The sequence below is a fragment of the Anoplolepis gracilipes genome, chromosome 1 (assembly GCF_047496725.1).
Source record: "Anoplolepis gracilipes chromosome 1, ASM4749672v1, whole genome shotgun sequence".
Taxonomy (NCBI): Eukaryota; Metazoa; Arthropoda; class Insecta; order Hymenoptera; family Formicidae; genus Anoplolepis; species Anoplolepis gracilipes.
Window position 1 is genome coordinate 16528945 of NC_132970.1, and position 24460 is coordinate 16553404.

At 29.5% G+C, this 24460-nt stretch overlaps 5 protein-coding genes across 8 annotated transcripts; 3 read left to right on the top strand and 2 right to left on the bottom strand.

Annotated features, from left to right (window-relative positions):
• Positions 1–4: 4 nt before the first annotated feature.
• Positions 5–2307, bottom strand: Sdhb (Succinate dehydrogenase, subunit B (iron-sulfur)). 2 transcript variants are annotated; one of them, XM_072898685.1, is made up of 7 exons: positions 2153–2307; positions 1657–1787; positions 1415–1558; positions 1045–1240; positions 841–942; positions 396–518; positions 5–308 (listed from the first exon to the last, which is right to left on the bottom strand). In XM_072898685.1, the coding sequence occupies exons 1-7, from the start codon at positions 2195–2197 to the stop codon at positions 216–218; spliced, it is 834 nt and encodes a 277-aa protein (XP_072754786.1). In that variant the 5' UTR covers positions 2198–2307; the 3' UTR covers positions 5–215. The 2 variants fall into 2 exon arrangements, with proteins under 2 accessions (XP_072754786.1, XP_072754789.1); XM_072898688.1 differs by lacking the exon at positions 2153–2307 and adding an exon at positions 2103–2121.
• Positions 2308–2561: 254 nt separating this feature from the next.
• Positions 2562–7042, top strand: LOC140669109 (uncharacterized). Of its 2 annotated transcripts, XR_012047300.1 has the most exons (3): positions 2562–2725; positions 3250–3376; positions 3450–3588. XR_012047300.1 is itself a non-coding variant. In XM_072898653.1 (2 exons), the coding sequence occupies exon 2, from the start codon at positions 3436–3438 to the stop codon at positions 4603–4605; it is 1170 nt and encodes a 389-aa protein (XP_072754754.1). In that variant the 5' UTR covers positions 2562–2725; positions 3250–3435; the 3' UTR covers positions 4606–7042. The 2 variants fall into 2 exon arrangements, 1 of the variants encoding a protein (XP_072754754.1); XM_072898653.1 differs by having other exon boundaries at positions 3250–7042.
• A 413-nt stretch (positions 7043–7455) lies between these two features.
• On the top strand, positions 7456–15244 carry LOC140669087 (actin-binding protein IPP). Of its 2 annotated transcripts, none has more exons than XM_072898602.1 (7): positions 7456–7712; positions 8607–9138; positions 9701–9866; positions 10322–10668; positions 10929–11275; positions 11574–11794; positions 11863–15241. In XM_072898602.1, the coding sequence occupies exons 1-7, from the start codon at positions 7643–7645 to the stop codon at positions 12097–12099; spliced, it is 1920 nt and encodes a 639-aa protein (XP_072754703.1). In that variant the 5' UTR covers positions 7456–7642; the 3' UTR covers positions 12100–15241. The 2 variants fall into 2 exon arrangements, with proteins under 2 accessions (XP_072754703.1, XP_072754695.1); XM_072898594.1 differs by lacking the exon at positions 7456–7712 and adding an exon at positions 8428–8507 and having other exon boundaries at positions 8590–9138; positions 11863–15244.
• A 93-nt stretch (positions 15245–15337) lies between these two features.
• Positions 15338–20764, bottom strand: LOC140669098 (U3 small nucleolar RNA-associated protein 6 homolog). The gene is made up of 9 exons (XM_072898616.1): positions 20488–20764; positions 20163–20289; positions 19367–19507; positions 19094–19284; positions 18786–19019; positions 18315–18660; positions 16655–16828; positions 16399–16573; positions 15338–16227 (listed from the first exon to the last, which is right to left on the bottom strand). Exons 1-9 carry the CDS (start codon positions 20577–20579, stop codon positions 15893–15895), a joined length of 1815 nt encoding a protein of 604 aa, XP_072754717.1. The 5' UTR covers positions 20580–20764; the 3' UTR covers positions 15338–15892.
• A 382-nt stretch (positions 20765–21146) lies between these two features.
• LOC140664519 (uncharacterized) lies at positions 21147–24438 on the top strand. The gene is made up of 3 exons (XM_072889687.1): positions 21147–21286; positions 21504–22239; positions 22486–24438. The coding sequence occupies exons 2-3, from the start codon at positions 21513–21515 to the stop codon at positions 22989–22991; spliced, it is 1233 nt and encodes a 410-aa protein (XP_072745788.1). The 5' UTR covers positions 21147–21286; positions 21504–21512; the 3' UTR covers positions 22992–24438.
• Positions 24439–24460: the final 22 nt, after the last annotated feature.

Below are 24460 nucleotides of genomic sequence, written 5' to 3' on the forward strand. Positions count from 1 at the left end.
ATAGTTCCACATGGTATAGGAAATATTTTATTTAAAGGTAGAGCGCATATATATAACAGCAATTTCTTGATTGCTAAAATATTTTATCCACTAGATTCGCACATCTTCAGTTGTACGAAATATATTACACTGATTATATATATTCGCTGTGCACATAGTATAATGTAAGACAGATATATGTATAGAACTTAATGGTTCTACCTGACTTCCTTTAGCTATGCAGATGCTTCAAGTTCTGGTTTGGGTTTTTGACTAAGATTAGCTAACAGTTTTTTTATTTCTGCTATCGCCTTTCCAGGATTTAGACCCTGTAAGAACAAAAAAATGTTTGTGCTTTAATTTAACGTAATTTTGCAAATTTTTAAATAAGCTGAAATAATATGAATTCAACGCACCTTTGGACAAGTACGCGTACAATTCATGATTGTGTGACAACGGTAAACTGAAAATGGGTCCTTTAGTTTCTCCAGACGCTCTTTCGTTTGAGTATCTCGCGAGTCAATAATCCATCTATAAGCCTAATGAAAATAATAATAGTTAAAAAAGTTTTAAAAAACCAGCATAGGTTTGACAACTCAAATTAAATAACAAAGATGCATTAAGCACAGTTATATATATTCTAATTGAATTTATCTTCAAAAATATAAATGTGCAACATTATTTGTTCAAAAAAATGATAATTATATGCTTTCATTTAATTTTAGTTTATACATGTATTTTCCTTATTCTAACGAAATTCTTATTTTTTGTTTTATTTTCTTTTAAACTTATTATTGGCAATTGATTATTCTATTACCTGACAATATTTGAAGTATATATGCTATATTAAAATATACTTACTTGCATAAGTACTGCAGGGCCTAAATACTTATCACCATTCCACCAATAAGATGGACAAGAAGTACTGCAGCAAGCACAGAGAATACATTCATAGAGACCATCCTGTATCAGAAAGAAGCTTAAATTATGTATTTAGTTTTAAGAAAAGTGACTTTAATCAAAATAGAAGATCAAATAAATATGATGATAAAGAACCTTACTTACCAATTTTTTGCGGTCTTCTACACTCTGTAAATACTGTTGATTACCAACTTTCTTTGCATCCTTACGCTGCAGCCAAGGCTGTATACTACGATACTGATCGTAAAAATTATTTAAATCTGGCACTAAATCCTTCACAATATACATATGTGGTAAGGGATAAACGTCGCATGATGTGCTTGTATTTTTATCAATTTTGCTGAAACATATAATTTTACTCTACTTTTCGTAGTTAATTAATTTTTATAGTAGTATGAATTTTATATTGTATGTAAGACTTAATTCTCGTATATGAAATAGGAGTCAATCATAAATTATATTTTCAATAAATAAATAATACAAACATTAAATATATATAATGTATACATGATACCTGATACATGCCAGTGTATTTGTTCCTCCAATATTCATAGCACAAGATCCACAAATACCTTCGCGGCAAGAACGACGGAATGTCAAAGTTGGATCAATCTCATTTTTAATCTTTATCAATGCATCCAGCACCATTGGCCCACAACTAAACAAAAAGTAAATATAATGCAAAAAACAAAACAAAAATATAATTTTACAAAATTCCAGAAAAATACTTGATTTAATCGACAATGAGACACCTACGTATTCAGGTCAACTTTATATTTCTGCATGTAAGGTTTCTCATCAGGCTTGTCTGGATTCCAACGATAAATTGAAAAGGTCTTTAATCTGGCTTCAGCATTTTGAATTGCTGCAGTGTGCAAACTTCTGATCTATAAAATTGAGAAAGTTGATACCAAATTAGAATCAGAAATATGTAACATATAGAACATATATATCTTGAAATGTCAGAATACATATTATTGCAAAAAGAGTTTTTTATTAATTATTAATCTGGGAGGAGAAGTTACTATTTTAATATTAAATTCACAGATAAAAAAGATTTAAAGTTATTTGGTAAAAAAAAAAAAAATGACAAATATATAATTATGACATTTTAATTCCGTGCTCATTATTACAAAACTGACAAGTTTTTGTACCCCAATAGATGAAAAAAGAATCATACGAAAAATGAAGTGAAACATTACATAATATCTTGTGGATTATTAGTGATGATTGTTCTTCAACAATAACTCACTTGACGAAGTGCATTGCTGCAAGTATACGACCTTATTCCGACCATCTTCACGACCAACTCACCAACTATCAACACACGCTCATGACACGTATTATATAATTAAAAACTGCGCGTGAGATTGAAGTGGAGAGTTGAGATCCGTCAAGAATTTAACCCTACCGCGATTGGCGATAGAATAAAATCCCGATCAATCCCGATGATGATTCTCCGTTTGACAGCCAATAGCAGCCAGTTCGTCGGACATGCTGATTGGCTGTCGGATAGGGATTTTCTAGGGTTTTCAAAGCTTCTTGCAACGACAGCCAATCAGTACGTTCGACGGAGCTTGCGACAAATGAAATAAGGAAATTGATCTAGATATTATTATATTTATGGGTATAAGGTATAACGAACGCAAAGTATCTTGGGTACTCTGGACTCTGGGAGGAACGCGCTGATGGTTGCCGATGGCGGAATAAAATTTAGCACTTTTTACTGAATATTTATTTATTATTGTATTAGGAATTGATTATGTAATGTGCAAACAAACCGACTTCAATTGTATGCGGTATTCCTGGACGTTGAAAGTTTAAGGTCAGTTTTTCGTCACTAAGCAGCACAATTATCGTGATCTGGTTAAATTCTAACCTACCTACATTTTGTTTGTCAATTTGACCTCATATTAGATGATCCCTGTAATTTTACTTCTCTGTTAATATCATTACTATTTATTTATTGGCTTGATTAACTATTGATTGTATTGCTACTGTGGCACGAGAAAATTTTGGAATATATTTCAATGAGTAAATTAATATATAGTTTCAGTTCACATTCATGAATTATGCCAAATAATTATAAAGAAGGAAAGAAAATATGATGGATACAAATTTATTCATTAAAAACAGTGTAACAATAATCTAAATTTAAATATAGATTCTCTATGAAAATGCAGTGTTATAAAATATTGTTAAATACATTTCATATATTTTTCAATGAATGTGACAAAAATAAAGAAAGTAAGATAAATTAATTTTTGTAATTTAAAGATACAAATGTTGCAAATATAATATAATATAATATAATGACATATATATATTTATATGTATGTTTAATTTCAGGTTCGTACTAAAAGCGACCAAAGCTCAACGCGCCCATCGGGCCCATAAAAGCCTTCCTGTCCCCGCGCCTGTAAAGCCCTCACGTGGCACAGTTGGGCGCTGGGCCAGGCTGTGCAACGCTAGACCGGTGAGTTCCCACACAAAATATTGCTTGGTAGCACGGCGGGCACTCAAAACCAACTAACCATGTCTGTACAAAGTGTTGCTCTGGCATCTCTCCACGCCACCTATACCGACTCGGAGGGCGAGGACGGGGTGGAAGACGAGCGCCTGCAGGAGGAGAATTCGAACACTCCCCAGGGGGCCGCCCCGCATAATGCCCAAGTCGGTCGTCAGCCCCAGGCCCGATCTGGCACCAGTCCCATATGTGGAGGCAGTTCAGCCTCGCACAGTCCCGTCGTCGGCAAGTCTGCCGGTAGTAGCGACTTGCCGGGCGCGGCTACAAAGGTGCAACGATTGGTCTCTTATTTTGACGACTCGGTAGTCTCCGAGGACGATGAGGGGGCGGCCGTTGCTGCGCTGCCGCCACCGTCGCCGTCGCCGCCGGTACCGGCACCTGCGTCGTTGATGACGGCGAGCGCGACAATCCCTGCGATGGCCGTGGAAGGTCGCCCCGAGGAGAACGGTCTCCCGGTCGCAACCGCCACTGGCACCGCCGTAACTGCCATCGGCGGCGGCGGCGCTGAGCGTCGGTCGCCCTCCTCGCGTTCCGGAGAATTGCTTTCAGATAATAACGGGGAGACCAAGGACCCTTATGGTGTCACGATACCACCGGAACCCCCGGGACAATGTCCCGCCGAACTGCAGGACAAGATTGCGAGGCTCTATCGGAAAATGGAGAGCGATGGGCTTGACATGAATACAATGATCCAGCAGCGCAAGGAGTTCCGGAATCCATCCATTTACGAAAAACTTATTCAGTTTTGTAGCATCAACGAGCTGGGCACCAACTATCCGCCGGATAGGTTTGATCCCTTCAAATGGAACAAGGACTCGTACTACGAGGAACTCGCCAAGGTGCAGAAAACGGAGATGGACAAACTCGAGAAGGCGCGTAAAGAGAAAACGAAAATCGAGATCGTATCTGGTACTGCGAAGCGGCCAAACAGCTCCACCGGCAGCGGTGCTGACGAACCGCTGAGAACCGACGACGCTAAGAAACGAAAAAGTAAGTGGGACCAAGTGGCGTCTGGCGGCGTTGCTGCCGCCGCTGCCGTTGCAGCCGCTGCCGCTGCCGCCGCGACAGCCAAGCCCACAGTGCTCCTCGCGCAACCTACTCTGACGACCCTTGCGTCGTCCGGCGCCAAACCAACTGTTATATCGGCCTTCGGTTCGTTACCGAAAAAGAGATTATAACATATCGTGTAAATGTATATGTTGTGTAAATAATATTCATTAAGAGAGAAACATCATCCTCTTCGTTATGAGGAAAAGCAGATGCGATCCTATACGCTTCTGGAGATTTAAATCCTTTAATAATTATCGAAATTCTTTTTTGAAACAGCATCTTGGAATTGATATCTATAGATGAATTTTAGATAACATTAATTATCTAGAGTTTACCTATAGATCTGATCTTACAATTCTTCTAGTCTCTTTAATTATCCATGAATCTAATTCATGGATTCTCAAATTTCCGTATTTTGGGATTTTTTAAACTTGAACAGTACAAAATAATAACAAAAATATATCGGCAAAAATTGTCATGGAGAAGTTTGACTCTTCTAGGAAATAAAGATGTAAGAAAATTATGAAAAGGTAAACACGCGTAACTAGAAGAATTTAAAGAAAATTGTTGAAGTTATAATTCAATATTTCAATATTTAAAAAAAATTATAAAAGAAGATTTAATTATCCTTGGAATTAAAAATTCAGGAATATAAAAATCCAAGACTTCAACAGTTTGAAAATCCAGCTAACGACTTAAAAGGATTTAAGAATCTACAGTTTGATGAAAATCCATTTGCAAAATAAATGTACTGTAAATAATGATATTGATTGTAAACATTATATTTTCTGTTTGCAATAAAAATAAAAGTAATGTTTGCAAGATATGGAACTGAATGGAAAAAAATATTCTGGAGATTTATATTCTCGAGAAAAAATTTTTCAGCTTTTGTATTTTTAAATCCTTGTATCTATTTAAATATATTTTTAAATGCTTATATATATAAATTAGAAAGATAAATTAGAGATATATATCTAAATTCTTGTATTATGAAAAATGTGAGATTTAGATTTGAGATAGATTCCTATAACTTTACAAGGATAAAGTTATAGGAATCAAAAAGTTAGAAAAACAGCAATAAGTCTAAGAAAGAAAGATATAATTTGTGAATTTATAAATCTGAGAATTGAATAATCTCTAAAAACGCAGCTGCTGATATATTTAGGAACAAAATTAAAGCGTAAATAATCTAATTAAAAACATAATCCATTATACAACAGAGAAGAATTGGAGTTTTGTGAACTTAGATCCTTAGATTGTCAGAACTCTTTAGTATGTAAATTCCTCTTAGTATGTAGAACATTCAGAGAAGATAAGACATAAAATAATTTAAACGAATCAAAATCGTAAAATGTTGAAAAAATTTTTTTAGGGATTTAGAAACTTATGTGGGAATAAAAGATATAAAAATTACAGGACTTAAAAATGATGTGAGCATAACTAAAAATTTTTAGATTACAAATTTGAGAATTTAAATATTATTAAAAGAAATGTATTTGAGTTGTAATAAGGTAATAATTTTAAAATTTTTGAATATTAATAATTGGAACAAACTGATTTCATGAATGCAGTGTAATTTAAAGTCTTGAATATTTGATCATTTATTAATATGTATTGAGTTTAAGAATTCAAGGATTTAAAAATGTATAAATTGAAAATTTTTTTTCAAATAAATATCCAGAATTAAAACGCAAGAATTTAAAAATAAACGTAAGAATCCAAAAAAATATATAAAGTGTTAGCTTTATATATCTGTAAAACAAACATAAGTCACAATTACATTTTGATGTATGATGTTACATTTTGTCAACTCAAGAAATTCCAAGAAGATTGTATTATGATTATTAAATTTTATTTAGATTCCTGTCTGTGGATTCTTGCTTCATAGAATTTTTAAATTTTTGACTTTACATCTGCAATTATGACTAGTATCTATTTACTATTATACATGTATTTATACCAGAAAATGTGCAAACCAAACACTATTGACATTTCTCAAAAGATATGTATATTAGTTAAGAAAAAATATTGAAAAAGAAAGGAATTACATTATTACTATTATTTTTAATAAGGAAAGTTAATGGAGCTACACCATTAACAATTGCGTTTTTCTTTTCTTCTTCAAAAATAAATATTTTTTAAGTATTGTATTAGATTGATAAAAAAAATTGTTTTGTTTTTCATATTACATAATAATAAAAAAATAGAATTAATTTTTTTATCAATCTAATGTGTATAATTGTTACTGAATGTGTAAATTATGAGTGTCAGGTATTAGTTACAGTCATATTTACGTAAAATATTTATCAAACAGGATCACATTCTGACAGATACATTGGTAATTATATATAAATATTAAATTTCATTTCAAATATATGAGGAATTCGCGTGCGCTAATGATCGCAAATTAATGTATAAAACATGTGCTGCAAATTAGTAAGGATTCATTTTTTATATTAAAGAAAAAACATGAAAAAAAAATCTTTCACAGAAAGACTCCTTGTATATACACACGCTCATGTGTCAATAGAGAGTATGGAATATACAATATATAAATCTATATAATTATATTGTGAAGTACATTGCGTATTCTTTTTCTCTTATTGACTAATATATAGTTTAATACAAAATTTGTTTTTTCCAATTTGAATCTTCGAAGATTTCTAGTATTTTTATATTTTCTTATTTAAATTTGCCATTGCATACATCTTTTATGAAATTCTACGACGTGTTATTAATACAGCTATGTTTTTTTTAATTTTTCCTTTATCCTTTATTTATGATGTATCCTGTCTGATTTCATAAATTTCGAGTCGATTTTCTTTTAATAAAGATGCATAAGCATTTCAACATTTTTACAGTTATAAGCGTAGACTATATAATTAACTTAGGGACACTGAGAAATTGTTCTTAAAGTCACTAGATTACATCTAGTGACTTTAATTTTTTTATGAATTCGGTAGGAATTTTCTCTCTTTATCGATGTCATCACTGTCTTAGCTTGCAGCTGATTTCACGTACTTAAATAGGTTATTTGACGTGTGTCAAATTTTTCTTGTCAAAAAATTGGTCTTGAATAGACAGACGCTGATTCGGAGGAAGAATCTGTTTACGTGCGAATTAAAAATATTGAACGTTGAATTTGTTAAAAATGTGGTGGTAGTGATGCGCCTAAAAGGGAAAAATAACACAAAGTCGTTTAACAGCGTCTACAGAGTATTTTCTCGTTTATGTCGTGAGTATCTCACAAGCCTTTAATAATTAAATCATCAAGTCGAATTATTTATTGGAAAAAATTTATCAATACGAGCATTGAATTACAAAATATCTCTGTTATTTCGTTTTATTCATTACGATTTTGAAAGGTTTAAAAGATTCATAATTCAAAGTTTTTTAGGATCCCTGAGTCTTTTAACAAGAATTTTAACACATTGAAAAATTGCAATTACATCAGATGCATTTTCAACTAGTTCTTGCCATTAAATTTACATTTTTCTAAATTATTATTTGCATTTTTATTCAGAAATATGTGTTCAATGTGCTCTCTTATAAATTATAATATATTCATCATATATTGATTATTTTTTTTAATTCATCAAAACAAAAGTCATTCCTTCCATTGGAAGGAAACAGCATAAAATTTGAGTTAAAAAAATTAATTGTATTGAGAATAAATATTTCTTCATTAATTCCAGCACTTCTAAATTTCTACATTTGAATTCAAATCTTTATATTTATTATTATTCAAATCTTTATATTTATTATTATTCTTTGTATTTATGGTAAATTTTTAGATTTTATTGTATTGACATTATCAATAATGGCGAGTAATAACATTATAGTATTTTGACAGATGGTTTAGTAAACTTACTTTGATATAATGGCTGCATTCAGGGAACACAATGATCAGTGAGCAGTTTGTGATTATTGATTTTTACTGTTAGATCCATAAATCTAGCTCAATTATGTTGACAAATTACTCAAATATTGTACAACCATTATGTTCCCTGAATGCACCCATTATATCAAAGTAAGTTTACTGAAATATCTGTCAAAATACTATAATGTTCTTACCAGCAATAAGTTCAAATGTAAATTAACATTATATTTAGCATCATATCTTTTATAGGATCTGTGGATAAAGGGCAACTTGATGGTTTCATGGCGGATGGCATGGCGCCGACTTTAAAAAACGGCCACAATTCCAGTATTGATTTTACTAGCCAGCAGTCAGTGAAGTCTCAATCATCCGAAGTATCCAGTGTCGTTTATGCGGTGGGCCACTATCCCCCAAAACTCTTGCACAACCTTAATGCACAGAGGCTGAAGAACAAATTCAGCGATGTGGGACTGGTGGCTGGTGATAGGATCATCAGAGCACATAGATCAGTCCTGGCTGCCGGTAGCGCCTACTTCAATGCCATGTTCACTGTCGGCCTGGTCGAGGAGCAGCAGGAACTTGTAGAGATTCATTCAATTTCTCCTCACATTCTCTCTCAACTGGTGGATTTTATCTATAGTGGCAATGTGGATATCACTCAGGATAATGTACAGGAGTTATTTGCCGCAGCCGACATGCTAGAATTAGATGATGTAGTAGCTGGTTGTATCAACTATCTCAAACAACAACTACATTATTCTAATGCCCTTGGAATTTACAGGTGAGGTATCAAATAAGATCAACAATTTTATTTTTCAAAGGACAAAGAAAATCCGAGTCAAATAATAATGTGATAACAATCTTCAGAGGAAATAAAAAAAATTTTGTTTTTTTTTTTTTTATATTTGAAATATTAAATAAAAAAAAATTTATTTTAAAATAGAAATTGTTTAATTTTTGTTTAGTGTGAAATGTATTAATTAAATTTGTAATCTTAAATTACTCAAAAATATTGTTCATAAATATATATATATATAAATATGATAAAAATTAATTATAAATTCCAAAATATTATAATATTGTTGAATAGCATTATAATTTTAATCAATTATAATTAATTTAAATTATAATGGCATATTCAAGAATTCATGTAACACAAATTTAACTAACAATAAGAAAATAAGAGAAAAAATATTATCTGTTTGTTCCTCTTTTTTGAATTTTCTAAATTATTAGGAATCTTTCGATATTTCTCAAATCAATGATATTTATACAAAATAATGAAAAACTATTTTAAAAATAAAATATGAAGGTAGCATAATATTTATCATTGTTGATCACAGATTCGCAGAGGCGCATAACAGACTAGATCTTTTGGAGACTGCCCTACGCTTTATAGAAGTCAATTTTCCTCAAGTCTGTCAGGAGGAAGAATTTCTGGATTTGCCCAAGGAGCATCTCGTTCAGTTTCTTAGTAGCGATTACATTCAAATTGATACTGAATGTCAGGTTTGTTATTTGATTTTTAAATTAATTTGAATGCATTTTGTACAATTATATAATTTTATAATTGTATAATTACATAATTGTAAAATTATATAATTGTATAAATATATAATTTTATAATTTTATGAATTTAAAGAAGTTTAAAAATATATAGAAAGACCAGTGATATAAAACCGAATTATTTCAAATCAATATTTTAAATAATTATTTCAAATAGTTTCAAAATAAATTATTTTTTCTTTACATGTCTATTCTGTTGTGTATTCGAATATTTTTAGAATATTAGAGAGAACATTAATAATCCTGACATTAAAACTTCTGTTTCTAACTTTTACTGTATTGATTTTTGACGTCACAAATGAGAAAGGTGAATCTCTTTCTTTCTGAGATATGTCGAGATAAATTAGTTTTCTCGCACGTGTGTCTATGTGTATAATACATTTATCTCTTTCTATTAGGTCTTCCAAGCCGCGTACAATTGGATCATTCACGACATCCCCACACGGAGATGCTATGTATTCGAGATCCTCGGCCACATACGCTTGCGATTGTGTTCATTAACAAGACTAGAGCGTATCATCCTAGAATGCAAGGACGCAAGTCTTATCGTCGCGCTGCGATCCATACAGAGAGATTTAGTCTCGAATAAAGGTTGCCTGGTGCCTCTTCATGCTCAGCCTCGGCTCTGCGCCAAGAAGAACATCCTGGTGATTGGCGGATCCAAGCGGGAACATTCCGCGGATAGCTGGAGTAGAACCGCCGAGAGTACTTACGAAACTATTGAAAAATACGACGTATTCACTGGGTATATAACATTTTATTTCTTCTCTTTTCTCTGAGTTTTTAATAGTAAAGTGAAAATAATAGTAAAACAAAACTCAGTATTTTAAAATTTTGCTTTGTAGCAAACGAATTTTTGCTACACGTATTTTTTTATTCTATTCTATCCTTTATTTGCACATATCTTAATATTTTGTATAAAAGATTTTATTTTTTTTTTATTGATAAATAGATGCAGATTTCTCTTTTTATTTAAGCATCTCGCTCTCATTAATATTTCTCTAGAGAATGGAGTGAAGTGGCTCCGATTAGCATAGGACGTATTCTTCCTGGAGTGGCTCTTCTGGACGGCAAAGTATATGTTGTCGGCGGTGAACTGGAATCTTGCATAATAGCCAATTGCGAGTGTTATGATCCTCGTGACGACGTGTGGACTCCAATCGCTTGTATGGAAGAACCTAGATGCGACTTTGGTCTTTGTGCCTTGGACAATTGCTTATACGCGTTCGGCGGATGGGTAGGTGAAGACATTGGCAGCGCTATCGAGATATACGATCCGATCACCAATATGTGGACTCTCGACGGTTATCTCCCAGAACCACGATTTAGTATGGGCGTCGTCGCGTATGAAGGTAGTGCTTCCTCTTTTAAGATTTAACAGCGTTCTATCATTACACCTCGATTATATATCGCCTACAATTAAATTCATAAATATGTTTCTCTTACGTTATTTTATACACATTTTAATCCAATAATAATATTAATTATATATAAATTATATATGAACAAATTGTTTAGTTAATAAAATGATTATTTATTTAGTAAAGTATTTCTCTTTACTGTATTGAAAGTGTCTTAAAATACAGTCATACCTTTTTGCTTTAAATTCTAAAAAAAGCTATCGCATTCTAATTTTTGAATTTCTTATAGGATTAATTTATATCGTTGGTGGTTGTACTCATGATAGCCGACATCGTCAGGACGTGATGAGTTACAATCCCGTGACCAGAGAATGGAATCGCTTGGCGCCGATGCTTACACCACGTTCACAAATGGGAATCACGATTCTGGATAACTATATGTATGTTGTCGGAGGCACGAGTAAAAATCAAGAAGTCTTAACATCGGTCGAAAGATACTCATTTGAAAAGGTAAACTTCTTCTCTTCAGATCTCTCAGGCTTTCAACGATTTTCACACTCGTTATTACGATATTTCAGAACAAATGGACCGCCGTCGCTCCTATGAGCATGGGCAGATCTTATCCAGCTGTCGCGGCAGCCGATAGCCGACTCTACGTCATAGGTGGTGATCAATCGCAGGAGATCAATTTCTATCGCACGCAGATTACGATCTCGACCGTCGAGTGCTACGATCCTCTCACGAACAAATGGCACGAGTGTGCCTCTTTACCGTCAAGCAGAGGCGAAGCGACAGCAATCGTTGCGCCTTTCTGATTGACGTTTCGCGTGAGCCCATTTTGTTCGACAAATTGAGTTTGTATCTTTTTACTTTATCAACTTTTTTAACATTTTTTTTTCTCGATATCAATTTTTGCGTTATTCATCTTTACACTGAGAACATTGTATCCATTAGATAGGTAATGGGTAGCATGTTCGCTATAAAAGGAATTGTAGTTTTATTAATTTCTAAATAGTATAAAATTTTCTTAAATTTGGCTTCGTTAATTTTGGTACCTCTCCACACGTACTTTTATCCTAATTTATTAATTTTATACATAAGTGTACAACAATTGGACAGTGGAGAAAATATTCATTAATTTTTATTTTTTATTTTTCAAAAATTTATCGCTCTAGAGGACCAAAATTAACGAGATTATATTATAATCTGCCGATACAATACACTTTTTTAAATACTTACGAAATACTACATATATATCCACATGTATATATATATATATTTTTTTTTAAATTATATTCTAAAGTTCATTTTAGACAATTTGTAATTTGTGACAAGATACAAGATAGAAATCTATTGATGATTTTATGTATTGCATATCCTAATATATGCATGTATTCTGATGTAGATTTTATATATGTATATATTTCACTTCTTCAAATATCTTGTAGATTATATGGCATTATATTATATAGAATTATATAAATAGAAGTCTGTCTCGAATTTCGTCACGAATAATAAATCGTCTAAAGTAGACTGAAAAAGATCATTGTTTCTCATAGATATATCACGATCATTTATTATGGTATATTATAATTAAGGAACCTAGAATTTAAGAATTTAATAAATTTAAGTTTTAATATATCTAGAATTAAAAAAAAGTCAGGATCTAAGAAATGCAGCACATAAGAATTTACTTTTGTAATTTAAAGATTATTTTCGATTTTACAGGATTTAAATATCCAGATTAGCAGGAATGTAAAAGTAAAATCTAAACCATAGATTCTCAACAATTCTTTTATCCAAATCATATGAGATTTAAAAAGCTTAGTACAATGTAAAACATCGAAAAATCGAAATTTTAAGAAACTTAAAATTCTAGTAAAAATTATCCAGATTAATGGGGAATAAAAAAATTTAACTATTGTATAACTATTTATTATTTTATTGCATAATATGCAAATAAGTTAAATAAAATAATTAGGATTGAAAACTATAGAATGAATCTAAAATCTTTTTTTATTATTTATGTAATCAGATGTGCAAATGGATTTGAAAATAATAAAGATGTCGAAGATAATGTATGTAAAGGTAACATACAGTGTACTAGAAATATATATTCAAATACTTTCATTAATTAAGAGCAAGCATTAATCATAATATATGTTAGGAAGGACTGAGACTCTTTATATAATATAGTCATTTACCAAAGTTGTAATTTTTAATTGCATTGCTAAAAGTTAACAGCCTGTTAAATTTTGTACATGTAAGGAACTATAAAATATTTAGATTTATCCTTGGAACATGTAAGGGTCTAAGTATAAGAATCTTCAAAAATTCAGAAATTACAAAATCGAAGAATTTTACAAATTCAATAAATATGAATACATAAATATCTAAAAATTATAAAATTCAACAAAACGGATTAAAAATGTAAAATCAAAAAATTTAACAAATCTCTCTTGCAGAAATTATATAAATTTTATTATTTTATAATGTGTCGTCTACAATGACAGCAAGCAGTACAGAGTAAGCAGTAAGCAGTACGAAATGGGATTTGTTCATTTCGTTACTCCCGATGAAATGAACGAATCCCATTTCGTACTGCTTACTGCTTACTCTGTACTCTGTACTGCTTGCTGCAATTGTAGACGACGCATAATATTAAAGTTGAAAAAGCCCAAGAGAAAAATAATTTAGAAGCTATCGAGATTTTGATTTGAATCTAACAATAAATAAGAGACGTAAGAATGTACGAATAAAAATGTACGTTTCAATCATTCAAAAGTTCTTGGAACTTTTAACCCATGCCATTGTGACATTTTATATTTAAAGATCCAAATTTCAAATAAGTATATCTTACTGTAATAAAATAACAATGTTTTCTTAATTAGCGCGCGCAAAGCTGTGTGCCCAATGTTTTGTAAAGTTTAAGGCTACGTTTTATATAAAACTAATCTAAGAATCGAAGAGAATGTATCAGCGCCGACGGTCGTTGTAATTAGTTGTTGATATAACTATCTAATTTGCTATTATTCGAAATATAGTCTTTGGTGCTGCACCAATATATATATATATGTGTGTGTGTGTGTATATATATGTATATATATATGTATGTATATATATATAAATATGTGTATATATATATATATATATATATATATATATATAGAGAGAGAGAGAGAGAGAGAGAGAGAGAGAGAGAGAGAGAGAAAGAGCAACGCGGAATGTATTTTCAAATTTTTTGACACGGGATAAATATGAACGAGATGTTGAACAATTAATTTACTATCAATCTCTAATTATTCAGCAAATAACTTTTTATTATCTCAATTTCCTTTTTTATTGTAAAAAGGATAAGATATTCGTAATTAATAAAAGATAAATATTATGATTATATTTGAAAATATGTTGAATTTTTTTTCTCTTTTCAAGTATCTTTAATTTATGCTCTATATTATTTAATACAAAACTTCAAAATAATCAATACAATTTAAAATGACCACGTGACGAATTCTTATATCTTGAATATCTACTCTTTATCAAAATTGTATAATGTGTACAATATATGTATATACAGTAATGTATAAAGTTAAATTTTAAATTAATTTATATATTTCTAAATTAATTAGACACTTTTTAAGACAAGATTGAAACAACAGCCATCTCTAACATGTTTATCCTTTTTAGGTAAAAGTCATTAAAACGAAGCTAGAGGATAGAGAAATGATAAATATACAATAATACAACAACACAGTTGATGTATATTTGTAATCAATCAATAAAAATTACTGAAACCGTTTACATTTCTCTCCTTCATATTTAGAAGTTTAAATTTCAATTAATTTTTTTTAGAATAGAAAATTCTATTTGCCTATATAAAATATCCTTATTATATAAAAAATATTTTTTTAATTATATTCTATAATTAATGTAATTTTTAAACAAAAAAATAATTATTTACAGACACAATTTCTTTTTATTTAATGACATTCACCTTATTATCCGTAATAATATTTATCATATTGTTGATAATATTCATCAATAAAAGTACAATTTTATTTACAATACAAAATTATTTAATGAATAAAAATTCTCTTTAAATAAATACAAATAAAATACAAACATATCTAAAAAATATACGGCTCATCATTTTGAAGAATATCCAAAGTTTCTGTAAAAATTCTATATATTTCTTTTTAACAGTGAATCAGCATTTGTCATTAAACAAATGTAAGATCAGTCTTAAAATTACCTAATTATTATATCTTTGATAACATCTTTAAATTTACTAAAAACATATCTTTTTCACTAAAGAGATTCCTACAATCTTACATAAATTATAGTATTGTTTCATCTGTATTTCCAATAAATCTTAAAAGAAAAAAAAGGAATATCTAAATTGTATATTAAATGAATAATCAAATGATATCTTTCATCAAGATATAATGCAAGACCGATATATTGAATATTTGTGTAACTGATATTATGACATTTTACATCAAATTGTTAAATATTGCAAGTTAATGTAGAAATAGTTTAATAATATGTTACATACAACACGTATATATGCACAATATATTCATAATGTACGTTCTAATTAACATTCTATCATCTTACGGAATCGAGTTTATCAGATATCATTAAACTATACTCTTGGGTAAAAGAGGACAATAAATCATGACTCAATGTGTTGACTGCTTTCTTGTATATGTCGCTAACTTTCTCCGGATCCCCGTATTTTATCTCGAAATTAATATAATCCATCCAGATAGATTTGTCCGTCCGTCCAAAATGTTGCGTCGCCTTTTCGCAAGGATGTCGCGCGTGCTTTAGCGAAACTTCCGACTGTATATATTCTAGCGTCGCCATTTTCTTATAGAATTCCAATGAATTGGGAAGTTGCAGAAGAAGTTTCTTGTACTCTTTGCGAGCTGCACGGATGCCTGGAGTAAAAATATAAACATCACAAAAAAGAAATTTACGTAATAATAAATATATTAATATTAATACACATTAGATTCTTCATTCTTTTGCAATATTTTACAATTCTTTGTTAACAAAGTAATACAAAAAATCTAAAACTATAATGATATTAATTTGACTTGATACAATACCTTCCGTTAGGACAAGCCACTCGAGCCACATGGGCTTGATGTCTCTGGCAATTAACGGATGCACCTTTAAAGCCGCTCGAAAGCTTTCCTCAGCCTCCTTGGAGCTTTTTATTTGACCGTGTAAAATCCGCATTTTCCACAAAGGTAATGCTTTCTCGTTTAAAATTTCCGTCACCTAATAATTTTTTTGTTACAAGCGATAAAACATCTCTTAAGTATCTGCAAGATTGTGTAATCATTCGCAATATTTATTTACCTTGGGAAATAAAGCGTCTACTTCTTTCTCCTGGCCAGATTGCAACAAATGACTGATTCGCGCATGCCAAAGACTAACGCTGCTTGGTATAGCATCAGTCGCTCCGCGCAATAGTTCGTGAAACTTTTTCCACACGTTCTCGTCATGACCCATGTCAATGGTCAACATTTCGAACTATAAAACGACATAATCACTTTTATCCTGATAAGAGTATTTTGATAATAATCTTTGATAATACCTAAAAGGGTGTTTTGATTTTGAAGAGTTACAAGGGTGCCTCAGAGAAGAAAAAATATCATTGAAATGGATGAATTACACAGACGAGGATGGATATTATTTTATAAAATACATTAATTTAGAAATAAACGAGTTGAAAGAATGACACTATATTGCAGATAATTGTGATAACTGAACCTGAATTATTATTAGCAGTTAGATTAGTATTAAGTTTATTCGTTTTCGTTTTTACTGGAGTTATTTACCGACAAACTAAATTAATAAAATTTAAAATTTATTTTAGAGATTAGTGATAACAATAAATTGAATTTTCTGGACGTTACGCCTAAAAACGTTAATCAACAATTCTCATATTTCTAATAATCACATCACCAGAACCAATAACAATGAAATCATTTCTTATTTTATTATATAGTGTATTCCTTTTCTTACTGAACAATTTAAAAATATAATTAAAGATATTAGTGTGCAATTATTGTATCTTCATAAACTCAACAATCTTATTAAAGTACATAAAGAAAAAAATTCTTTACCAAAGTTTTCATAGGTTAATGTAATATATAAAATCAATTGTAAAAATTGTGTGGCCTCATATGTAAGCCAAACAAGTAAAATTAGATACGAGAACATTGGTCTCACATCAGATGACAACAAATAAATGACAAATAATTCTATAATTACCACAGACTAGAATTTGATCATGAATTTAATTGGGAAGAAATTTTAGATTAGAAAGATTTTATAACAAATTAATATTGGAAATGATTTATATTAAAAGGCAAAAAAACAGCCTCAATTTACAAACAGATACTGAATGTTTACATACGGCGTATATAGATATAATAGATAGACTGCCTAAACTTTGAATATTAATATTTGTGTGTTTTGAATATACACATATTTATTTCTTGCCCGTTATTACTGTGATGTGTTAGTCACGCTATCGCCATCAACCTACTGATAATTACATAATCAATTTACAAAAATATTAAGTTAATAATTGTTAGTCAAATTTTCTTCCACGGCGTATAAGATATTATAAATTTTTTTATTTCTTTAATGCTCTTAATTAATTTTAACAACTCTGATTATGAGACACTGTTTGTCATTTAGATATATTTTTGTCAAAACATGTGTCACAACCTCCTTGCCTATCAACTAAAGAGGAACGTACTAATTAAGAAATTTTTTAATTACTAACAATCATCATGCGACTGATATTGTAATAATTGAATTTTTAAGTAACGTTTTCTTTCTTTTTTATAATGTTTTATATTCTTAACATATTTTTTATATTCATTGAATCTATCGCGATCATAGTTTACTTTGTAAATCTGCGCTAAATTATATTAAATTATATAAATATTAGACACATACGTATTTTATAAAAAACGTAAACATCAAAGTATCTTTGAATACATACCCAGTATAAATAAAGTTTTTCCTCCAGCTTTTTTGCCCGATGAGCTTGTGTCAGAGCAGTTTTCAAGAGTTTTTTCTTGAAATTTGGCAACATGTGTAAGTCAATATTGATCTCCAATAAACATTCTATGTACAATGTCCACATCTCTTTGGTTGGAATTTTCTTCACAGCAGTTTGATATACCTTGTTGCAGAACGTGATGCGATCTCTCAAAGAAGTCTGCTTGGAATTCTCGATTTCCATTGCTGCGTCGTTAAGATCTGATGGATGAATTAGACCTTGTAAATGACGACGTGCCATTGTATCCCACATTAAGGGTTCATGGGCGTATTCCTTAGTCATATCGCTATAATTATAGATTAATTATGTTTAACATATTAATCCTTACTCTAATTGGCATATGTATGTCTCATTCTATTGAATAAAAGTTTTTATAATATTAATGTAAAAAAATTTTATATTAACACATACGAAATAATTTTATTCTGTAATTTCTCTGTATCATCATATTCTGTTGCAATTTTAAGCAACTCTACTATAAATTTAATATTCTTGATGTGTTCGAAAGCCTGTTGATATACAATATATGCCGTTTTCAGTATCTCATTGTCACCCTTTGTTGTCATCAATATCAATTTATCTTCTTGATTCTCAGTGTTTTCGGTGTTATTAGATGGTACAGCTAAGCGATTTTCCAGTTCTAGTCTAAAATACAAATACATTTTGTAGTTGATAAATTGCAAGAAAATATATAATGTACACACTTTTATTATACTTACTTAAAAATATCCATGTACAACAACTGAGATTCAGGATGAATTTGTAAACCTCTGAGAAGATACTGTCGAGCGCTTTGTATATTTTTGTTCTCTTCCAATTCCCAACGTGCAACTATATGCCAACATTTTGGCTTATCTCTGTGTACTTTCAACATCTTGTGTAACATCTCGCTGATATTACTGTAAGGATGCTATACAATGCTTATGTTAAATTATATGAATGTAGCAAAAAAACAGCAAAATTTTATTTATAAAATTTATTTCATTACTTACTACATGCTTACAAAATTTCATATAAGCAATCCAAAATCTAATATCGTCTTGAAATTTAAGTATTGCATCTTTGTACAAATTATTCACTTGGTTAGTTATAGGAAATTCAATGTCTACCTTATGTTGGGTAATACCATATTTCTAAAAAAGATGTATCAATATTTATAAATGTATGTATTGTATATTTATAATTGTATGCATGTTATTTGTACAGTTGTATATATAATTAATTATATAATTTGTATATAGAATTGTACATTTGTATATATAAACTATATGATACAATTTAAATAATATGTAACAAAGTCTATTGAATTAGATATTACTTTAATTAGAAATCTATATAAAACAGCTTATTGAAACTATTCAAAAATATATATCATAAATGCTTTTAACATGTAAACACATTTATACAAAATGTATTTAAAATATTAATAAATATTTATATAATCTCTTCTTTCAAGTCACATCTTTAAATATTTGAGTGATATATAATTTTTTGACTAAACATTCAATTGATAAAAAATCTAAAAATTATACATATACAATCTTTTTTCAAAATCGATTATTGATATTTGAAGAAACAAAAATCAAACTGTGTCTTAGGACAAACTTTATCTAAGTTTTTGGTTTAAATCTTTTTAAAAAAACATGCTTATAGAGGATACTGAGGTAAAAGTCTATCTTTTATATATAAACTGCAAAACTTTTATATTAACCAAATATATTGTTGTTAGTTAGATTTTGATTAATAATGTAAAACATCCCTTTAATACAATAAGACCTAATTACTTACATGTCTACGTTGTCTAATCAATTTCAGAAGATCCATTTTATATTGTATATAACGAAGATAATCCTCCTTACACTTGGTGTGTCGTTGAATCTTATATTCATATTCCTTGTATTTCCTAGCAATATTTCTGAAATACGAAATCATCAACACTTGATGATTGTGATACTCGTAAACACACACTCATATATGGCTGTGGTCCGAAATGTGCTTACATGCGTTTATAATGTATTACACATTGTCAGTACTATGAGCGTTATTTCAGACCGCAGCCAAGTTGATTTATTTCAACTAAAAGCATGTTAAAATATTTAAAAAATGGGCTCACCGAATTTCCCTTTTGTCAAAAAGTTTAAGCTTTTCCATGTGCTCCAATTCAGGTATCATATCCTGACATCGTTTCTCTACAATTTCTGCCATTTTTCTCGAATTTGTATTTTTTTCGTACTAACAAGTTTTATTTTTACCACGAAAAGAACTTTTATCAGAAGGAAATGTATAAAGCCAACGAGAAAATATGAAACTCAAGTATGAAATTCACCAATCGACACGTGATACACCACACTATGCGTAATCGTCGAAAGAACATCGAAGAATGAAGAATGAAGAATGAGAATGAGAGATGAGAGCATAGAACATAAAGTATAAAACTACAGAACTAGAACTAGATTTTCAACATTGAACTATACTATAATATAGCATAAGATCGTATGAACTAATTAGCATCGAGCATCGAGTCACATGCTTGAACGAGATCCGGTAGCGCACAATGCTAATTGGCCAGTGAACATTAGGACCTTCTGATTGGCTAACCGTGTTGGTTACCCTAGGCATCGGTCAATATGTATGGTGTGTGCTATTAGGACTCTCTCCACATGCTTGATGCTATGCGATCATTTGATTGGTTGAACGAGATCTTAAGACGATTTTAAATATAAGATCGAACTATGAATATTAGCAATAAAATTATAAGTTCTATAGTGAGGTTATACCTTTAACCTCTAATTTCGATTTATACACGTGAAAGCTGTTGAAGTATCCATCATAGGCATTGATGAATATTTCGACTTGAAAATATAATTAATATTTAAGAAATCTTTCTCTCAAAGCTCAAATCTTTAATCAAGGTAAATTAAAAATTTAATAGTAACGTAAGAATTCATAAGCGTCGAAATCATCAGCAATTGACAAAAAAATATTAAAATTTGAGAACGTGTATACATAAGGAATTAATATTCAATTTTATTGCAGAAATATATAAGTTTAAAAAACAAAGATTTAAAAAGATTAACAAACTTTTTTTAGTAAGTTTATATAAAGTTCTTAATAAATTTTTTTTTTCAGTGCGAGAAAATGACCAGATATGCAAGAGCAAGAGGGTCTAAAGCATCAAATGAAAAATTGCCGAATGAGGGCACACCATGGCATGTAATGAAGCAGCAAAGAGAAGAAAACGAAAATAAGAAACTATTAGAAAAAAAGAAATCAGCGAAAGAATTATTAAAAGATCAAAATGATACACTTGATAATAAAAATAATCATAATTGGGCAGAATTTAATGATAATAAATATAAATCTGATATAAAGGATAAGAAGTCAAAATCAAAGAAAAATCATACAAATTTAACAGAAAGTAATATCACATCCAATGGTAATAATACAGAAACAGAAAATACAAAAATTGAAACAATAAATAGCAGATCAGCTGAAATTTCTAACAAAATAAAGCCAAACATTAACAATTTATCTAGTGAAAAAGAATCAAGAATTTCACAGGATGACAAGAATTCAAATTCTTTTATATTAAGTAAAAGACAAAAGCGAAATAGGAAGAGGAAATTGGAAACACCTAATGATAAGTCTAAAAAGTTTAAAAAAGATACATCAAATAAAAGTGACAAAGCAAAAGAAAAGAAAATTAAAGAAAAAGGAGAATATAAAAGGAGAAAACCAAACATTGGCATTACAAAAATGATAATTAATGGTGTAGAAATTGAAATTGTCATGTATGATGGGTTTCCTGTAAAAAAGGAAGATGCAGAAAGATTGACAGAACTGAAACAAAAACTAATAATAAAAGGTAAGTGTACACATTGTATTAAATAATATGAATTTAAGTTTTGAGAATCAATTACTTCAATTTTTCTTTCTATACTTTTATCAGATTTTTTAACCAAAAAACACTAAAAAATCTAATTTAAGCATTTAAATCAATTTCAGAATTTGAATTTAATAAATAAGCTTTCTATAATATACTATGATTTCTATTGTTAAATAATATATAAAATAAGTATAAAATAAAATAATATCCTATCATTATTCTTAGGCATACCAAAATCTGAAGTGGATATAGCGATGAAATTGGAGAGACGCAGGGCCGAGAAAGCCTTGGCGCGCGTTAAGAAACAAGTCTGCTTCAATTGTCGCAAGTCTGGGCATAATCTGTCAGATTGTCCTGAGCTTGACCGCGACGAGGCCTGTACTGGCATCTGTTTCAAATGTGGCTCGACAGAGCACACTCATTTCGAATGCAAAGTCAATAAGGATTCTACCTATAGGTACGCTAAATGTTTCATCTGTCGCGAGCAGGGACACATTGCTATGGAATGTCCTGATAATCCGAAAGGAATTTATCCTCATGGTGGTTGCTGCAAGATTTGTGGAGCTGTAACACACTTAAAGAAAGATTGTCCTGATTTAGTAAAGAGCAAAGAAGACAGTGCTATTACAGTAGAGAAAATGGGCGATTCCGCTGTTGAATTTTTGCAAGAAGATATAAAGAAGACTGATGAGGGCAATAAATTGCCAAAAAGTAAGATTATCAAATTTTAAGTATATATTGTGTGTGACATATATATTTCTGTAATATACAATATCTATATATAAACTTATAATTTTATCATTCTTTTTTAACAATAAAAAATAGATTATTATAGATATGTTAGATTTTTAATTATTTTTTTCAACAAAAATCTTCATTGTTATTTTCATGTTACTTCATGCACGAAAATCTGAAATTCTTTATTTTCAAAACAAATGTTTCTAAATGAAATATATTAAAATTTGTAAATATATAATGAAATGTATTATAATTTGTAAATATATGGTAAATATGATGTAGTTTGTAAATATGTAATGTGTATGTTTTTATAACAAATTGTATATAATATATACAAAAATATATATATACATATAAAAATATATATATAAAACCAGTATAATGTAATATACTCTTTATTATAAAAAAAAACATTAAACATTTCAAATATTTATAAAAAGATATATATATATATATATAATAAATGTTTGAAACATTTATAAAAATTATAAAAATGAAACAAGAAATATGTATCAATATATTTTCAATTATTTGTTTCTTGAAATGATTGTACGATTGAAATCGCTTGAATAATATTTAAGAATCTGGATGTGTGTAAGAGCATTCAATTAATCAAATTAAAAATCATCAGGTATAAATCGATCTGTATGAATATTTAGAAATTTGAAAAAAACAATTCGCCCATTTATTACATATATCATCTCTAAAATGATTCATATAATTAATATTCACGCAGAATTATTCATCATTTTAATCATAACATTTTAGTTGAAGAAATACATGCATCTGTGATATATAGTCTTGTATGTTTTTTTAGAATAAAAAAAAAAATGAATGAAACACTTAAATCAATGTCATCAATAGTCTAACGTGTTACGAGCTATTAAAAACTAAAGATGAATATGAAACTTAAAAAAATATTAAAGTAAATAATAAAATTCTTCATGTATACGAGTAATAAAATTCTTTATATTCTTCATACATAATATCAAGTATTTTTTATATACTAAATGAAATTATATGATACTTATAATTAATGTCATTAAGATATTTAATATTCATAATTAAACAAACTTCATATGTAGCATGTATATGTAGATGTAGTGTATAAAGACTTTTTAATATACAATCACAAAAACAGGAGAAACCTATAAGAGTTTAGGTCATAATGTTTACTGCACATATCTTGATTAATATATTTATTTGTATTTTTGAAACATTTATATATTTGTACTATTATTAATCAAGATACAATACAATGATTGCAACTTAAACTCTTATAACCCCTTGCTTTCTCCGTGATTAAATAAGTTGTGAAAAAGAAGGTGCAGATCAATAAAATTCCTCTACTACAATTATTTTATAATTTTGCCTTCTATATATATATATATATTATTTTGCAAATATAACGAATTATTTCTAAAAATATATGACATATAATCGATAAATTCATTAGATAAAT